The sequence below is a fragment of the Lynx canadensis genome, chromosome E2 (genome assembly GCF_007474595.2).
Source record: "Lynx canadensis isolate LIC74 chromosome E2, mLynCan4.pri.v2, whole genome shotgun sequence".
Classification (NCBI taxonomy): Eukaryota; Metazoa; Chordata; class Mammalia; order Carnivora; family Felidae; genus Lynx; species Lynx canadensis.
This window is the reverse complement of record NC_044317.1, coordinates 47984379-48000887: the sequence shown is the minus strand read 5'-3', so window position 1 is coordinate 48000887 and position 16509 is coordinate 47984379. Positions and strand designations below refer to the sequence as shown.

The following is a 16509-nucleotide window of genomic DNA, read 5'->3' as shown; positions in this document are numbered from 1 at the left end:
TTAAAAGATGGAGCCCTTTGAACAGGCAGACTTGATTCCTTAGCTCTGCAACTTCTGAGTTGGTGATCTCAGCTTCTTCACTTGAAAGCTGTAAAGAATAACATAACCAGGGGCACCCGGGTGGCTCAGTCAGTTAAGCATCTGACTTCAGCTCAGGTCATGATCTCACGGCTTGTGAGTTCAAGCCCTACGTCGGGCTCTATGCTGACAACTCAGAGCCTGGAGCCTGCTTTGGATTCTGTCTCCCTCTCTCTCTGCCCCTCCCCTGCTCATGCTCTGTGTGTGTGTGTGTGTCTCAAAAATAAATAAACATTAAAAAATTAAAAAAAGAATAACATACCCTATCTCACAGAGCTGTTGCTAAAATCTCACTTAGCATAGTTCTCGCATGGCATTTGATAATCATTAGCTATAGTAATAAATACGGCCATTATTATTATCTGCTGGCTTGTTATAACACCATTTATTTCCTTCCTGCTTCCATGACCCTTTCTCCAAATGGGTTTCTGAGCAGAATGTCTTTGACCTAAATTCCTGGACACATTTAGAATGTAACCACACAGGGTCAGAGGCTGGACCGTTTGCTTGACTGCTATATCCTCAACCACTGAAACAGTGCCTGGCACATAGTTGGTGTCCTATTAATATTTGCTTCATACATAAAGTGCTTGTCCAAATTTTCTGTCCATTTCCCAATCTTATTCAAAACAGGCTCTCCTCTCAAGAGCACAGCTTTCCCTAACACTCTCTCCAATGAAGGTGACACATTTGACCACCTCTGATGAGTCTCACGGTCAGAAGGTAGGTCAATACCTCTTGCTTCTCAAAACCACAGACATCTTTGAACATGGACATAATAGGTGCTTCTAAATCTCCTCAGATAAATTCCAACATTATGAACATGCCAGGCTCAATCTCCATCAATTGCCTTTTCTCTTGAGTATGGTCATATATTCCTGTATCTTCCTATGCCCATATATTTTGGATTTCATCCTGGATATGACAAGTAATATACTATAAAGACTCTGGATTCTCTAATGTTCTGCGGAAGAATATTAATCTCTTTCGTTTTGTTTCAGGGAGCAGTTAACTTGACTGAACTCAAATGCACAGCTCTGAAATCTCTTTCAAGTTCTTTTAACCTCACCTGCCACCTCGGGGAGTTTCCAAGCACCTAAGCACTTCAACAAACAGTCAGACATGTGGGCAGAGTTTTTACAGATTTGGGGCTCCCCAACTCCAGCTCTCACCTTTTGGAGATCCTATCACCGCTGCCACCAGGCTTTGTAGTCACTCTGCATTCTGTCCTCTAATCCTTCAACTCAGAAAACTTAACAAAGCTTCTGCCTGGGTTCCAGCCATCCTCAAGGCACTGTCCCCACCTGCCTCAGGCCAAAAGCTTTAATCACTGGAAATTCCTTTCTTTTGACCCCATTCAGTATCTGCCTGCTTTGATCCACTCTCCAGTGATGTCAGGGAATCATTTGTTGTTGTTGTTGTTGTTGTTGTTGTTGTTGCTGCTGCTGTTTTTAACATTTTATTTGGAGTTGGTGGCTGTTATTTTCAGGATGCTTGATCCAGTAGGAGCTACTCAACCATGACCAGAGTCAGAAACTCCCCACAGCACCTCTAGAGTATAGCCCTCCACCCTCTTAGGAAAACCCTTCCCTTTTTTTGAATCTGTCTCCTTTGGCCCTGTCTTCTCTCAAACTTTCTCCCTCTCTCTCCTCCAAGAGCAGCCCTGCTCCTGCAAGAAGGCATGAGAGTGGCCTTTGGCAAGAGCTGAGTCAGCAACCAGACAGAAAGCACCTTGACTTTCTCCTTCTCCTTGGCCTTCCCTTGATGCCATTTCAGCCACACTCCCGCAGCCCACGCTGATCCTGGCCGCCATCTGAAACCTGAACACAAACACTTCAGTCTGTGATCAAACACCTTGTTCTACTCATTCTCCCCTTCACTGTGTGACACTGGTTACCCAGTCTTTGGTTAATGTCCCAAAGAAGCAAACACAGCTGAAGGTCAAGCCTCCCTCCTATTGAAAGACCGGTTTTACTTTTATTAGCTTAACATTTGGATTCTTTGGTTTTAGGCTTACAGGGAAGTTTTTCAAGAACCACAGGATTATCAGCAACAGTTTTCTGATGTCTCATAAAGAAAAAATGTGGGGCTTGGCAGCCCAGAGTGGGGTTAAGAGCATGAAATCTAGAGTCAACATAAGGCCAGGCCCAGGCTCTACCCTGATCATCCGTGGAGCCCCAAACAACTCATTTCCACTTCTTTGGGCCTTACTTAACTCATCTGCAAACTGGGCATGATAAACCCAACCTGACAGGCTTGCAGTGGGACTTGAATAAGATGCCCATAGAGAGCTTCACAGGGTCAGATCATAGGCTCACAGAATGCTATCATTGTCAGCAGTACTAGCATTTAGATTTAAACCAAGAAGGGGCACCTGGTGGCTCAATCTGTTAAGTGTCTGACTTTGGCTCAGGACATGATCTGTCAGTTCATGAATTTGAATTCCATGTTGGGCTCTGTGCTGACAGCTTGGCCCTAGAGCCTGCTTCAGATTCTGTGTCTCCCTCTCTGTTTGCCCCCCTCCCCCCCCCGACACACACCTCATGCTCTGTCTCTCTCTCTGTCTCTCAAAAACAAACATTAAAAAGATAAATTTAAACCAAGAAGGCTTACCTAAAATTCTCATTTGGAAATGCTTTGAAACTAGTGAGAGGTGGTTCATTTCTCACCTCTGTGAATATAGTAAATTGTAGTAAATGCTATGAACTGTTTTCATTAAAAGGGTTAATTTTTTAGATAAGTATTTTCTTGATTTATTTACTTACATGTATGCATACACATATATACATATACATATATACACATACATATAAATGTATATACGCATGTATGTATATGTATAAATGTATATATACATATAAACTTTACACCCAGTGTGGGGCTTGAAATCACAACCCCAAGATCAAGAGCCATACGCTCTACTGACTGAAAGAGCCAAGGTGCCCCCTTTACTTCAATTAAACAAAAAATCTCATTTGGGAGAGGGTCATAGATTTCAGGCACACTTGTGACCATGAGCCAGCTTTTTCTGGAGTTTGGGTCAGGCTGGGGGTAGAGGACAGAAAGTTGATTGATGAGGATGGCAGAGGGAGCAGGGGGTGTAGCGGTCACAGATGTCTGCTCTGTCCCCCCATCTCACATGGCCAAGCCTGGCTTGTGAGGCTCTCTCTGCCCTGCCCTCCTCTCCTCCCCCACCTGTGAGCTCATCCTGCAAGACCCAGTTCAAACGACACCGCCTCTAGGAAGCACTCCCAATCCTCAACCCCAAGTAGTAAATTATCACAAATAATTATTAATGAATACTAATGGCATCATTGAAGATTTTGGTTTATCCGGATCTGCTCTCTCACCAGTCTAAGAAATCCCTAGAAGCAGGGATTGTGCCCGGTTCCCCAACATGTCTCCTGCCTCAAACCGGCTCCTGATCTGTGTCCCCAAACCAACACATGGCACTCCCACCTACCCCCACACTGGGCTCTACCCCACCTTACCCCACACAACCACCGCATAACCAAGGAAGAATTCGTTTGTCCTTCCATATCTTTCTCCAGCCCATGCCTCCTCCCCATGCTCATGGCCCTGTCCTCTGTCACCTGGAGCCTATAGAAGCTCCTTCTATGTCTCTCCATCTGTAGTCTCAGCTTCTCCAACAATCTGAACAATCCCTCTGAAACACAAATTTAACCATTTCTTCCCCTGCCTACACCCCTTCTGGGGCTCCCCATCATCTTAGGACACGGTCCAGCTCCCCACCAAGTCACATAAGGTCCAGCAGGTCTGACCGCTGCTGATGGCTACAGCCTCATCAGTGCGCAGGGCCCCAGATCCTTCCACCCTAACAGCACCCGACCATGCTCCACTGCCTTGGCACTTGGATTCCTCTGCCCAGAATTCTCCCTCCCTACTCTCCCTATCCTGCCCTGAAAAATCCCTACTTTGCCCTCAGGTGACTCAGCCTGAGTTGACAAGGTTGAAACAGGTACCACTTCTGGGCCCCTACAGACACCTGTGCCACCCAATCCTGCCCTGACCCCTCTGTCTGTCTCTCCCAACCTTGCCCTGACTCCTCTGTCTCCCCCATCCCCACCATGACTCCTCTGTCTGTGACTTCTCACCCCAGCCCTGTGTGTTCTGAGCTTCACTGACTTGTAGCTGCTCTGTCTCCCTTGTGGCATGACAGCTTCATGAGGGTGGGGCACAGTCTGTCTTGGTCACCTTAGTGTCCTCAGCATCCCTCAGCACAGGCGTCATGGAGTGGTGGGTTGACTGAGCACTGGTTGGATGACTGTCTGGAAATATTTTAATATGTTTTTAAAATGTTTATTCATTTTTGAGAGAGAGAGAGAGAACGAGTGGGGGAGGAGCAGAGAGAGGGGGAGACACAGAATGGGAAGCAGGCTCCAGGCTCTGAGCTGTCAGCACAGAGTCCGACATGAGGCTGGAACCCACGAACGGCGAGAACATGAACTGAGACCAAGTCGGACACTTAACCGACTGAGCCACGCAAGCACCCCTGGATGACTGTCTTAAAAGTGTTGAATGGCTCAGGAGCCTGGGGGAGACTATGGGAGAGAATTTTCTGAGTGGATATTTGAGTTCATGCAATAGGAGTTGGCCCACCTCAGAATGCTCTCAGGACACATGCGTCCGATGCAGGCTTTTTCTGCTGAGTGTAACCCTTGGAAACTGAGCGAGGCAATACCCTGAAAAATAAGGGAATCAGCTGATGTTTGGAGAAGGGAGACAGAGCCGGGTCAGCATTGTTTGAATGCAAACACAGGCACAAGCAGATCTCAGACATATGTACACAACGTGACCCACGTGCCTACACACTGTGCCCGAATACACACACGTGTCCATCCACATGCCCATACCCAGTCACCAGTAGTACGTGCACACACACACACACACACACACACACACACACATTAACACACAGACATGAGGTGCACACACAGACATATGTGTAGACATCCCTTAACAGGCATACCCCAAAGCATGTGTTACCCATAGACAGACAAGGGCTGGTGTGCATTCAGGCACACTGGTCTGCACACACACCCAAGGTGAATGTATTATCAGCCCCAGGGGGGAAGGCTCAGCTGTGCCAAGGAAGGAAAGGCAGGCAGGTTCCCACAAGGCTTTCTCTCCCGTCCTCTTTTCCCAAAGAAGTATTCAGAACTTTAGACCAGAAAAGATCAAATCCAGAAGGGGATTTAGAGAACCCCTTACTCATGTCCTTCATCCTGTGGAGTAATAGGAACAGCTCCCATTCGTTGGCACTTACTGCCATGTACTTCACACGCATGAACCCATGACTCCTCTGAAAATAGGCTAAGAGGTGGGTCCTGTCATTGGCCCCATGAGACTCAGAGAGGTGAGGTGACCTGTTCAAGGTCCCACAACAAAGAAGGGACAAGGGATTCCAATCCAGAGCTTAATCATACTCTTAATTGTTAATATAGGCTTGGTTGGCTTTAGGGAAACTGATACCTGCCAAGCCTGTACTAATACCCCTCCGTTCATTAAAACCAAAAACATTCCCTGCCAAGGCACACACACACATACAATAAAACAAACCAACAATAAAAGCACAACTCAACAAACAACATTCCTCTTTCTGCTTTGATCTCTGCCCCTTGTTCCCTCCCCCATAGGACTCTGGCTCAGGGGCCTAGAGCAACATACCAGTACTGAGAGTGCCAACCTCATGCACCTGCACTCCTCTAAGGTCAGGGCTGGCATCTGAGCAGGGGGTCCAGCTATCAGATGCTGCCTTGTGCCCATCGGGGCCCCTCTCAGGCCCACTGAAGACCAGTCCAGCACCCACATGGTGCTCATGTCAGAGTCTGCTGGGACCAACCCCACAGTTGCATGATGCCACCCTGAAGCCACCCCGATGGCCACCTGGGCCTGCTCTCAGACCCTCCTGGCACCAGACATGGCTCTGTTAACGATCTCCTGATATCAAGTTCAGGGCCAACCTGTTTTCAGTCCTAGACACTAGGATTGAAAACAGAGCCTGCCACTGTATCTCTGCGTCCAACACTGATGCTAGTCTCCACACCACCCATTGCTAAACTTGGTCTCCACTTGGCCTTCAGGGTGGGCTAGGCCAGTCAATGGAGGAAGGAATGGACAGGGTTCAAATCCCAGATCCCTACCTGCCACCTGTGTGACTTCCAGCAGGTAGGGAGGCTTGTTCTTCTGAACAGCAAAATGAGGATGCTATGACAGAGCCCCACTGCCAGAAGGATTCCATGAGATCACAGTTTGCACATTGCCTCTTCATAGTTAGTGGTCACCAAAGGGGAGCACCCTCTTGTTAAGGAAGAAGGTCACCGAGGAGAGGACAGCAGGACCACCATCTGTCCTCACACCCACTTTCAGCATCCAGGGCCCGGCTCTCTCCTGACTCAGGAGTTTTCCCAAAGCTCTCCTGCTGTCATTCCCTTTGCCTGCTGCCGACCACCCTGCCCAATCCCCAATCATCCCTAGGGTACCTCACACACTCTCCCATCCCCCACCTTCTCTTCTGAAGTGCTCCCCTTCTACTGGCAGGGAATCCCAGCCCCAGAAAGGGGGAGTAAGCGTACAGTTCAGAGACACAGGAGCCCTTGCCCACCCTCTGTTGTCTGTCCTCAGTCTTCTCACTTACGAAATGGGAAACATCAGTATTGCTACTAGTACCAACAACCATGGAAATGATGAACCTAGCGAGCTCCCCTAGGGACTGGGTAGGACCAGTGTGGCTCTCTGTAAATTACACCCCTTGAGACAGTTGGGACTTTTTTGACAACATATTGGTGGATGTCATTACTTATTTCCAAGTCCTGCCCAGTCCCTCTGCCACTGAGACCATGAGTTACTCTTCTTTCCTAAGGAAAGTTCTACTTGAATGTGGCTCTGGACTTCTACCCCTTTCCCAACCACAGACAGGCCATGACACTGATTCTGACCTTGCTCTGAGGTCTCAGTGAGGATTCTGGGCACCAGAGGTGACACTGTGTCCAAAGCAAAAGCAGGTCAAAGCCTGGGGCAGGTGCTTGCTCTTGATCCCTCTGGATTCCTGTATACTTCTCCCAGGAACCTCCATCACAGCCAGGGGTCACTCCAAGACCCCCAAATTCACTACCTGGAATTTCCCTTCCTGAGAAAGACTTTTCATCATACATCCCTCCTCAGCAAGAAACCCCAAATCTTCAGCCACACATTCTGTCTCACTGCAACACCCTTAAACCCAGATCTTGGATTCTTTTCTCCCAAGATGCCCTAACCCATAACTTTTGGGTCACTTCTCACTCTGCCTCAAATCCAAAGCTTCAGAATCTGAAACCAAATATTCCAAAATCCGGAGGTTCCTAATTTTTCTACTGCTTTACCCAAGTCTACAGCTCTGGGGTGGCCCCTCCTGAGGGGCAACAACATTCTGCCTTAGGGGCCCCTCCCTATTGATCTCCCTGGGGTCACTTCTTCCTGCCTTGCTGGCTTGTCCCAAGCTCAGAGGTAAGCCCGGGGCAGGAGGGGGTGGGGGAAGGCACTATAGCTGGTAAGTGAAATGGCACAATTAACAAACAGAACCAAAGTCCACCCTTCTCTCCTAGGTGGTATAAAGGCAAACCACCCCAGCCATCTGTCACTCCCACTGCCACCATGCTGGCCTCAGAGCTCCTTCTGGTGTTTTTGCTCACCTGCCTGACAATGATGGTCTTGATGTCTGCCTGGAGGCAGAGGAAGCTCTGGGGGAAGCTCCCTCCAGGACCCACCCCATTGCCCCTCATTGGGAACTACCTGCAGCTGAACACAAAGCAGCTGTCGGATTCCTTCATGAAGGTGCCATGAGACAGGGGATGGTGGAAGGGGGTGGGGCTGGGGGCCTGCCTAATTGAGCTGGGGCATTGTGGCAGGGGGCAGGCAAGGTTGGATGGGAGTCTTAGGAAAGTGGAATTGTGCAGCTGGGGCAGCAGGGTCCTAGGCAGGGAAGAGCAGATCCTGGGATACCCGCCCCTTGAGTGCCAGAACCTGGGGGAAATGCATGCAATGGGTGAGGTCTGGGCACAGGGCCGGTTCCCAGTGGGGCCGCTCCCTGTAAGCATTCTCACTTTGGTTAGATCAGCGAGCGCTATGGCCCCGTGTTCACGGTCCACCTGGGGCCGCGGCGCATTGTGGTGCTGTGTGGACACGAGGCCGTGAAGGAGGCGCTGGTGGACCAGGCTGAGGAATTCAGTGGGCGAGGCGGGCAGGCCACCTTCGACTTACTCTTCAAAGGCTATGGTGAGGGGCTCGGGATGGGGGCATGTGGTCAGGAACACTCGATGGCCTCAGTTTCCCCACTGTTCTTCTCTTGACTCACCTTCCCACCCAAGACTGAGGCCAAGTTCTCCCCCTGCTCCCCTCCATCCCTGTCCCTACTTATTGTCCCTTCTCCCTGGTCTTCTCTAACTTGACCCTGAGTGCCTGCGTCTCTATTTCCCCTGCTTCTTGGCCCCATGTCCCTGTTCTCTCTCAGATATGCCTCTTCTTTCTGTGTGTCTTTGAGGAGCTCTTGGGATTTCTGACTCAGAACTGTGGTCAGTCCATCTCCACGTCCTTGTCTCTCTCCTGATTCTTTTCTTCCAACTCGGTTTCTATCTCTTTCAATATTTCTCTGACTCTTGAGTTGTATCTCCCTGTCTCCTCTGAACCCTTCCTTCCCCCACTCCTGCTCTCTGCTCACCTCCCTCCACCTCTGCCCCCACCCTCCCAGCCTCCCCCAACTGTATCCTCCCTCTCCAGGGGTGACGTTCAGCAATGGCGAGCGAGCCAAGCAGCTCCGGCGCTTCTCCATCACCACACTGCGGGACTTTGGTGTGGGCAAGCGTGGCATCGAGGAGCGGATCCAGGAGGAGGCGGGCTTCCTCATCGAGGCTTTCCGGGGCACGCAAGGTGAGCCAGATGGGCGTGGGCAAGAAGGACGAGAGTACCCACGAGGATGCAAGAGCTTTCTGGTCCTGGAAGGGGACTGGCCTGGGGGAAGGCATCTAGGCTCCCGGCTCTGAGTTCTTGTGCTGAGAGCTTGGCTCATCATTCCGGTGCCCTCCTCCACTTCTCAGGCTGGTGTCAGACTGCCCAGTGGATGCTCCCCCAGATCCCTGTCTCTCCTCAACCCCATCCCATTCCCCAGGCACCTTCATTGATCCCACCTTCTTCCTGAGCCGGACAGTGTCCAATGTCATCAGCTCCATTGTCTTTGGGGACCGCTTTGACTATGAGGACAAAGAGTTCCTATCACTGCTGCGTATGATGCTGGGAAGCTTCCAGTTCACAGCTACATCTATGGGTCAGGTAACCCATCCCAGTCTGTCTCTACAACACCCCTACTACAACCCTCCAATTTCTTTCCCACATGGAGACAGGTGCCCCAAATACCATCTTCTTCTGGTAGGGTACCTTCAAAATCAGCCCCCATCTTTGGGCAACTAAACAGCTGCACCAGAACTCAGGACAGGTACCCAATACCCAGTTTCCAGAGACACCTGTATATCGACAGTAGCTCCTCAACAAAAGAGGAAGGAGAAGGAGAAGGAGGAGGAGGAGGAGGAGGAGGAGAAGAAGAAGAAGAAAGAAGAGGAGGGCCAGGAAGAGGGGAAGGAGGAGAAGTAGGTGGGAGAGGAGGAGGAATAGAAAAAGAAAGAGGAGAAGAAAGAGGAGAAAGAAGAGGAGGAAGGGGATGGGGGAGCAGAAGAAGAAGGAGGGGAGAAGGAGAAGGAAAAAGCCAGAGCCTATAGATAAGAAACACACCCTCAAACCAGCTGTCTCTTCCTCAGGCAGGTACTCCCATCCCTACTTACCTTAATATCTAACAGTTGCTCCCTATTAAAATATTCCATCTTTCCATGAATATCCTAACATCTGTACAAGAAGTCACCTCAGCCCACCTCTTGAATACCTGAAGGCCAGGTGCTATAAATCTAGCCCAACAAAATCATTTGATATTTACACAAGCATCCTACACTGGCCCACTAGAATAGCTAGTAAGTGCCACCTTCCAAACCCAATTAAATATCTGAACATCAGGACAGGTTCCAACAATGATTCCCTAAATGTGTAAACACCTGGATAGACTGTTCCCCAAACCATGAAATAAGTGTCCCCCAACCCAGCTCACTCAAACACATACAGATGTGCCCCTATCAGCCCATGTGAATAACTGAAACACATGAACAGGTGTGTCCCCCACTTTAACACCTGCACACCAGCCCAAATTAACTGGAATACCTAGAAAAAAGCCCCCAATTCAAATCCCTTAAATATATGGACAATTACCTCAAAATTGTGAGGCCACATGAATGCCTAAACACCTAGACATGTGTCTCCCAACAAAACCCAACCTATCTGAACACCTACATGTGTTTGCTAATCCAGCCTCACTTGAACACCTGAAACCTGGATATGGGTCCCAATCCATCTCAACGATATGCTGGGAAAGGAGCCCTCACACTTAAGTCATGTAAAAACTTAGATATCTCCTCCCATCAGCTCCATGTAAATCTTAAACACCTGACAGGTGCCTTTAACCCAGTGCTTACCTTGCCCCAAGAAAGGTCCCACTCCCATCAAGACCTGCCTGCTGACAGCTGTCTTTCCCATCCCTTCTTCTCTCCCCAACCCCAGCTCTGTGAAATGTTCCCATCAGTCATGAAACACCTGCCAGGGCCACAGCAACAGGCATTTAAGGATCTGAAAGGTCTGGAGAACTTCATAGCCAAGAAGGTGGAGCAGAACCAACGCACGCTAGATCCCAACTCCCCGCGGGACTTCATCGACTCCTTCCTCATCCGCATGCAGGAGGTACACCCCAACAGCCAGTGCAGAGAGCTGCAGAGCCAGGCAGAGGGAAACCAGGCTGGCATGGGGAGAGCAGAGGCTCGTTCAAACCATTCCCCTCATAACATCCTCACAATCCCAAGTATAATAACCATGGTTGCTCCCTCTACTGAGCCCCTGCCCATGGGCAGGACCTGTGTGTGCCAACCATAATAGCAAGCAATTCCGTACCATGCACTCACTGACTCTATTCCTCTCCTTCTCAATATCCCCACCATAAAAAAAGTGTTCTTGAAGAGTAAAGGACAGATAGGCAGGTGGGTAAGGAGTGTGGGAAGGGCATTTTGGGCAGAGCCAGCAGCCTGAACAAAGAGCTAGTAGAACCAAGTCCCTCCTCCCACCTCTGGTCTGGATCTAAGAGAGAGGGGTCCAAAGAGAAGGACCCCAGAAGGGCCCTGAGAGCCCTGAGGGGAGTGGGCTTGGCCTGAAGCCCTCTCTCCCTATAGGAGCAGAACAACCCCAACACAGAGTTCTACTTGAAGAACCTGGTGCTGACCACACTGAACCTCTTCTTTGCGGGCACTGAGACAGTCAGCACGACCCTGCGGTATGGCTTCCTGCTGCTCATGAAGCACCCAGATGTGGAGGGTAAGGCTGCAGGGTGGGGGGCAACAAAGTGGCAGCCACAGGCCCTCAAACTTCCTCTGAGCCCACTGCAACATCCCCACCTTCCCCAGATCCCTGAAACCTCAGATATACCCTGTTATCCGGAGACTAGGTGATAGTCTGCTGATGAGCACCAGCCGAGTTTCACTAGGTGTTTAAGTATTGAAACTATCTGAACGGATTGGTAAATAGCTTCCATGCCGGGTCAAATGTATATCCACTGCCTGCTCTCCAAACCATTCCCCAAACTCCTCCCTTATGCCTACTCATGATTCTGGCACGACCGGGTGAACAGGATGCTGCACCAACAATGCATATGGCCAACGTCTGTTTTGAATGGTCTAAGTCCATGGCACACATGGGTGTACATATTTGGACTATCATCACTGCCCCGAGACCCCAGATACCTAAATACCTTCCCCCTCCTCCCACAGCCAAAATCCATGAGGAGATTGACCAGGTGATTGGCAAGAACCGGCAGCCCAAGTTTGAGGACAGGGCCAAGATGCCCTACACAGAGGCGGTGATCCATGAGATCCAAAGATTTGGAGACATAATCCCCCTGAGCCTGGCCCGCAGAGTCACCAAGGACACCAAGTTTCGGGAGTTCTTCCTCCCCAAGGTATCTTCCTGTCCCACCTTGGGGGACCTCCAACCTGCTCCCTGTGACCCAGCAATCCATTCCCTTAGAAGCTTCCCAGCCCCTGTCCCATTGCTTCAATCAAACACTGTTCCAACCACTATGTCCCTTCAATCCCCTCAGAGATTCCTGAATCCCGTGTCTCCCCCAGAGCTCTTTCCACAAGGAATATGAACCCCATACCCCCAAACTTCCTCTCTCAAGAGACATGAACTTCATGTCTAGACCTCCTCCCTCAAGGACACGGATCTCATGTCCCCCAAACATCCTGCCTAGAGAAACACAAACCTGATGTCTCTCAAACCCAGTCCCAGAGAGCATGAACCCCCACGTCCTCTCCACCTCCTGCCTTGAAAGACATGAACTGTGGGTCCCCCACACCTTCTGTCCTAAGAGACACAGAACCTGTGCTCCTCAAACTTCCCTTCTCAGGAGACATGAACCCCCATGTCTGCCAAGATTCCTGGCTCAGAGACCTGAGTCTCATGTCCCCAGGGGACCCACACTCCCCCGCCTTCCATTTCTTATCACTCAGGGCACCCCCATTGCCCCTCCAACCCCCATGTGCTTTCAGCACACCCTGCCCCCACTCCACCTTATCAAATGCCCCTCTCCTCCTCACCAGGGCACTGAAGTGTTCCCTATGCTGGGCTCTGTGCTGAGAGACCCCAAGTTCTTTTCTCACCCCCGAGACTTCCACCCCCAGCACTTCCTGGATGAGAAGGGCCAGTTTAAGAAGAGTGATGCTTTTGTGCCCTTCTCCATCGGTAAGAGACCCTGGTCTGCTTGCTGCTAAGCCACTGCTCCCACCAACCGGGCCTCCTTCATCCCACATCCCATCTCTAAGCTGTAGCCTGGGGTCTGTCTCCATCTGGAAAGTCCCTCTAAGATCTACTCTAGAGCCAACCAGCTGCAAACCCCATGACTACAAGTACCTGTGTCCAGGCAACTGGAAAGGGATGATTGTATCCATTTCACAGATGGGGAAAATCAAAGTCCTTAGTGAGTCAGGTATTTGTCCAAAGTCATTTGGATTCTTGAGATTCCTTGGGAGGAGATGAGAGCCCAGCAGCCATATCTGAGTGTGTGCTTGGAAGGAAGGGGCACCTAAATTTCCCATTGCTACAGCTTGGGATAGCTCACCCCTATCCCATGTACAAGAGAAACTGACGCTCAGAGAGGGTTAGAGATGTCTCTGAAAATTTCTCAGTCCCTGCTCTCTGGGAGAATGCAGTTGGGAGTGGGTAGTGGAGAAGGGAGCAGTGAGAGCAGGCCTCACCTCCAGCCCTCCCATTCTGTCTCTTCAGGAAAGCGGTACTGTTTCGGAGAAGGTCTGGCTAGAATGGAACTCTTTCTCTTCCTCACCACCATCTTGCAGAACTTCTGCCTCAAGTCCCCTCAGCTGCCCCAAGATATTGACGTGTCCCCCAAACTTGTGGGCTTAGCCACTATCCCACGAAATTACACCATGAGCTTCCAGCCCCGTTGAGCAAGGGCGGTGCGGGGTGGGGGAGGGGAAGGATGGGGGTGGAGCAAAGCAGTGGGCGGGGCAGGAGCGGGGCTATCAGGAGGGAGGTGACTTAGGGAAATCTGAGGGGGCAAGGTGGATAGAAGACGAAAGGAATGGGCCCTGTCTGTTCCCCTTGGTAGAAATAACTCCTTCAGAAGTGGGATGAAGGAAGGGAACATATTTATTGAGTAAATATTCTGCGTCAGCTCCATGCTAAAAGCCTTGGCACGTCCACCTCGCCTAATGCCCACAGTCTATGCAACAGAGAACAGTGTTCATGCCCATTTTACAAGTGACAAATCTTAATTTATTCCCAAGGAATCTATAACAAAGACAAAAACCTTCCCAGTAAATGAATTTTTCACTGTCACTAAACATACTAAAATCTTTTGTTATTGTTGTTCTTTTCTTTTTAAAAAATTTTTTTAATGTTTATTTATATTTGAGAGAGACAGAGCACAAACAGCAGAGGGGCATAGAGAGAGAGACAGAATCTGAAGCAGGCTCCAGGCTCCAACCTGTCAGCAAAGAGCCAGACTTGGGGCTCAAACTCACAAACCACAAGATCATGACCTGAGTGGAGGTCGGATACTTAACCAACTGAGCCACCCAGGCGCCCCTGTTGTTGTTTTCTAGCAACGAATCCTAGCAATGAATCCTAGGAAACCAAAATTAAAAACACTATACCACTTACAGTCACTCAAAAAAAATGAAATACTTACGTACAAATCTAACAACACATGCGCAGAACTTATATGCTGGAAGCTACAAACTACTGAAGAAAGAAATCAAATCACTTTTAAATAGAGAGACAATCTAAATCTCCATAGACAAATGAGTGGATAAAGAAAATATTGTAAATACATACAATGGAATATTACTCAGCCATAAAAGGGAAGGAGTCATCAGTAGCAGTCTTCAGAATGATTCCCAATGGCCCCCACTTTCTGGTATTTATGACCTTGTGTGGTTGTTCCTACCTGTATTGTATCCAGGTTGATCTATAGAATAGTCAGAAGATCTGGGTTGTCACTTTTGAGATTAGAATAGTACAGGGGGATCATTAGTTTAAAAAAAAATCAGTAGTCACTCAAAGGACGGGGTATGGTATTTTACAACTCCTGCATGATGTTGAGAGGAATGGTGCTTTCTGCTAAATTTGCAACCAGCTTTCCCTGTGTCTATCACTCCAGCCTGATTAATGACCAGGCTGGATTTCTTATTGAGGTCAAGCTGATTTCATCTTCCCTGTTAGGTTTTCACTTTTTCAAATGAGATTGGGGTATGGGGATGGGTTTGGTATATCGGCATTGAAGCTGAATTTTGGTTTGGTCTCAGGTTGGGTTGTTACATGATGTGTTGGATTTGGTGATTGGATTTATAGAATTTAGATGGAGAATAAGTATCGGAGAATGGCCAAATTTGGCAGTATTTGGGATAAAAGATGGAGCTGGAAGTTGGGAGAAAATCATGCATTCATTTTGACCAATAGAATTGGGATGGGATTGTTTACAGAAATTTATTTGTTTTAAATGTTTATTTTTGTGAGAGAGAAAGAGACAGACAGACAGAGACAGAGCGTGAGTGGGGGAGGGGCTGAGAGAGAGGAAGACAAAATCTAAAGCAGTCTCCAGGCTCTGAGCTGTCAGCATAGAGCCCTACGCGGGACTTGAACTCACGAACTGTGAGATCATGACCTTAGCCAAATTTAGACACTTAACCAACTGAAGCACCCAGGCACCCCCAGAATTTTTTTTTTTTACTTTATTTATTTATTTTGAGAGAGAAAGAGAGAATCAAGGAGGTGCAGAGAGAGAGAGGGAGAGAAAATACAAGCAGGCTCTGCACTGTAGTGCAGAGCCCAGGGCAGGGGTCTAACTGACGAACCGTGAGAGCATGACCTGAGCTGAAATCAAGAGTTGGCAGCTTAACTGAATGAGCCACCCAGGTCCCCCTGATTACAGAAATTTGTAAAGGGAGTTGAGTTGAGGTTTAGGTATATCGTCAGAACTGGCTCTGGCTAATCTGACCTGTCAGTTGAGATGAAAGTTGGTAATGAGAATGATGTTAAAATAAAGGTTGGGATGAGAATGATTTGAGCTTAAAAATGGAAAAGGGAATTGGAACAAAGTACAATTTAAGATAGTTGCTGTATTGGGGGAAGGTGAAGTTTGGACTTTATCCCAAGTCATTGACTCTGCAGCTTCCGTGTCGTCTGATGTCACTAGCAAGATCAATGACCCTGGGGGACACCAACATGGGAGAACCATCTCCCTCTTTCATGTTTCAATAATGAGGAAAGTGTTTTCTGGGATGGAAGAGAGAGGGAACAGGCTTACCATTTTCCCTGTTGAACTTGGAAAACAAGAGGAAGTCATTCGGGTCAATGAATTCCTTATCATGGTCCACAAGGGCCTCCTTCACAGCTTGGTACCCCCTAAGGACCACCAGTGACCTGGATCCTGGATACAAGGTGTTTATGGGGCCATACTCCTTACTCAGCTACAGGCAGCAAGACCGAGCTTACATTGGCTCTTTTATTCTTCCTTCCTAAGTTGAGGGGCCCTGCAACTCTCTGAGCGACATCAGAGACATCAGCATGTTTTGGAAGCAGTTTTCCCAGGAGTGGGAGGGGTCTGGGCCCTGGGGGAAGTTAGTCCTTGCACCGTAAGCTGAGGGTCAGGAATAGACAGATAAGAGCCAGGGGCAGAAGTAAGATGGCTGTACTTAAAATGTCTATGGTGAAGGCATGTTGCAGACAGTCACTGAAAGGAAAAGTGGGAGAGGTTGTGACTGGGCAGGGGATCGC

General features: G+C 49.1%; 1 protein-coding gene across 1 annotated transcript; it reads left to right on the top strand.

Annotated features, from left to right (window-relative positions):
* Window positions 1–7722: 7722 nt before the first annotated feature.
* LOC115503187 (cytochrome P450 2A13-like) lies at window positions 7723–14090 on the top strand. Its single transcript, XM_030299243.1, has 9 exons — window positions 7723–7911; window positions 8190–8352; window positions 8854–9003; window positions 9242–9402; window positions 10732–10908; window positions 11391–11532; window positions 11985–12172; window positions 12816–12957; window positions 13498–14090. Exons 1-9 carry the CDS (start codon window positions 7732–7734, stop codon window positions 13677–13679), a joined length of 1485 nt encoding a protein of 494 aa, XP_030155103.1. The 5' UTR covers window positions 7723–7731; the 3' UTR covers window positions 13680–14090.
* The last annotated feature ends 2419 nt before the right edge of the window (window positions 14091–16509 follow it).

Coding starts and splice junctions, on each gene's coding strand:
- LOC115503187 (XM_030299243.1), top strand. CDS start 7,732: ATGCTGGCCTCAGAGCTCCTTCTGGTGTTTTTGCTCACCTGCCTGACA. Junction 8,353..8,853: donor CTTACTCTTCAAAGGCTATG/GTGAGGGGCTCG, acceptor CTCCCTCTCCAG/GGGTGACGTTCAGCAATGGC. Junction 11,533..11,984: donor GAAGCACCCAGATGTGGAGG/GTAAGGCTGCAG, acceptor CTCCTCCCACAG/CCAAAATCCATGAGGAGATT.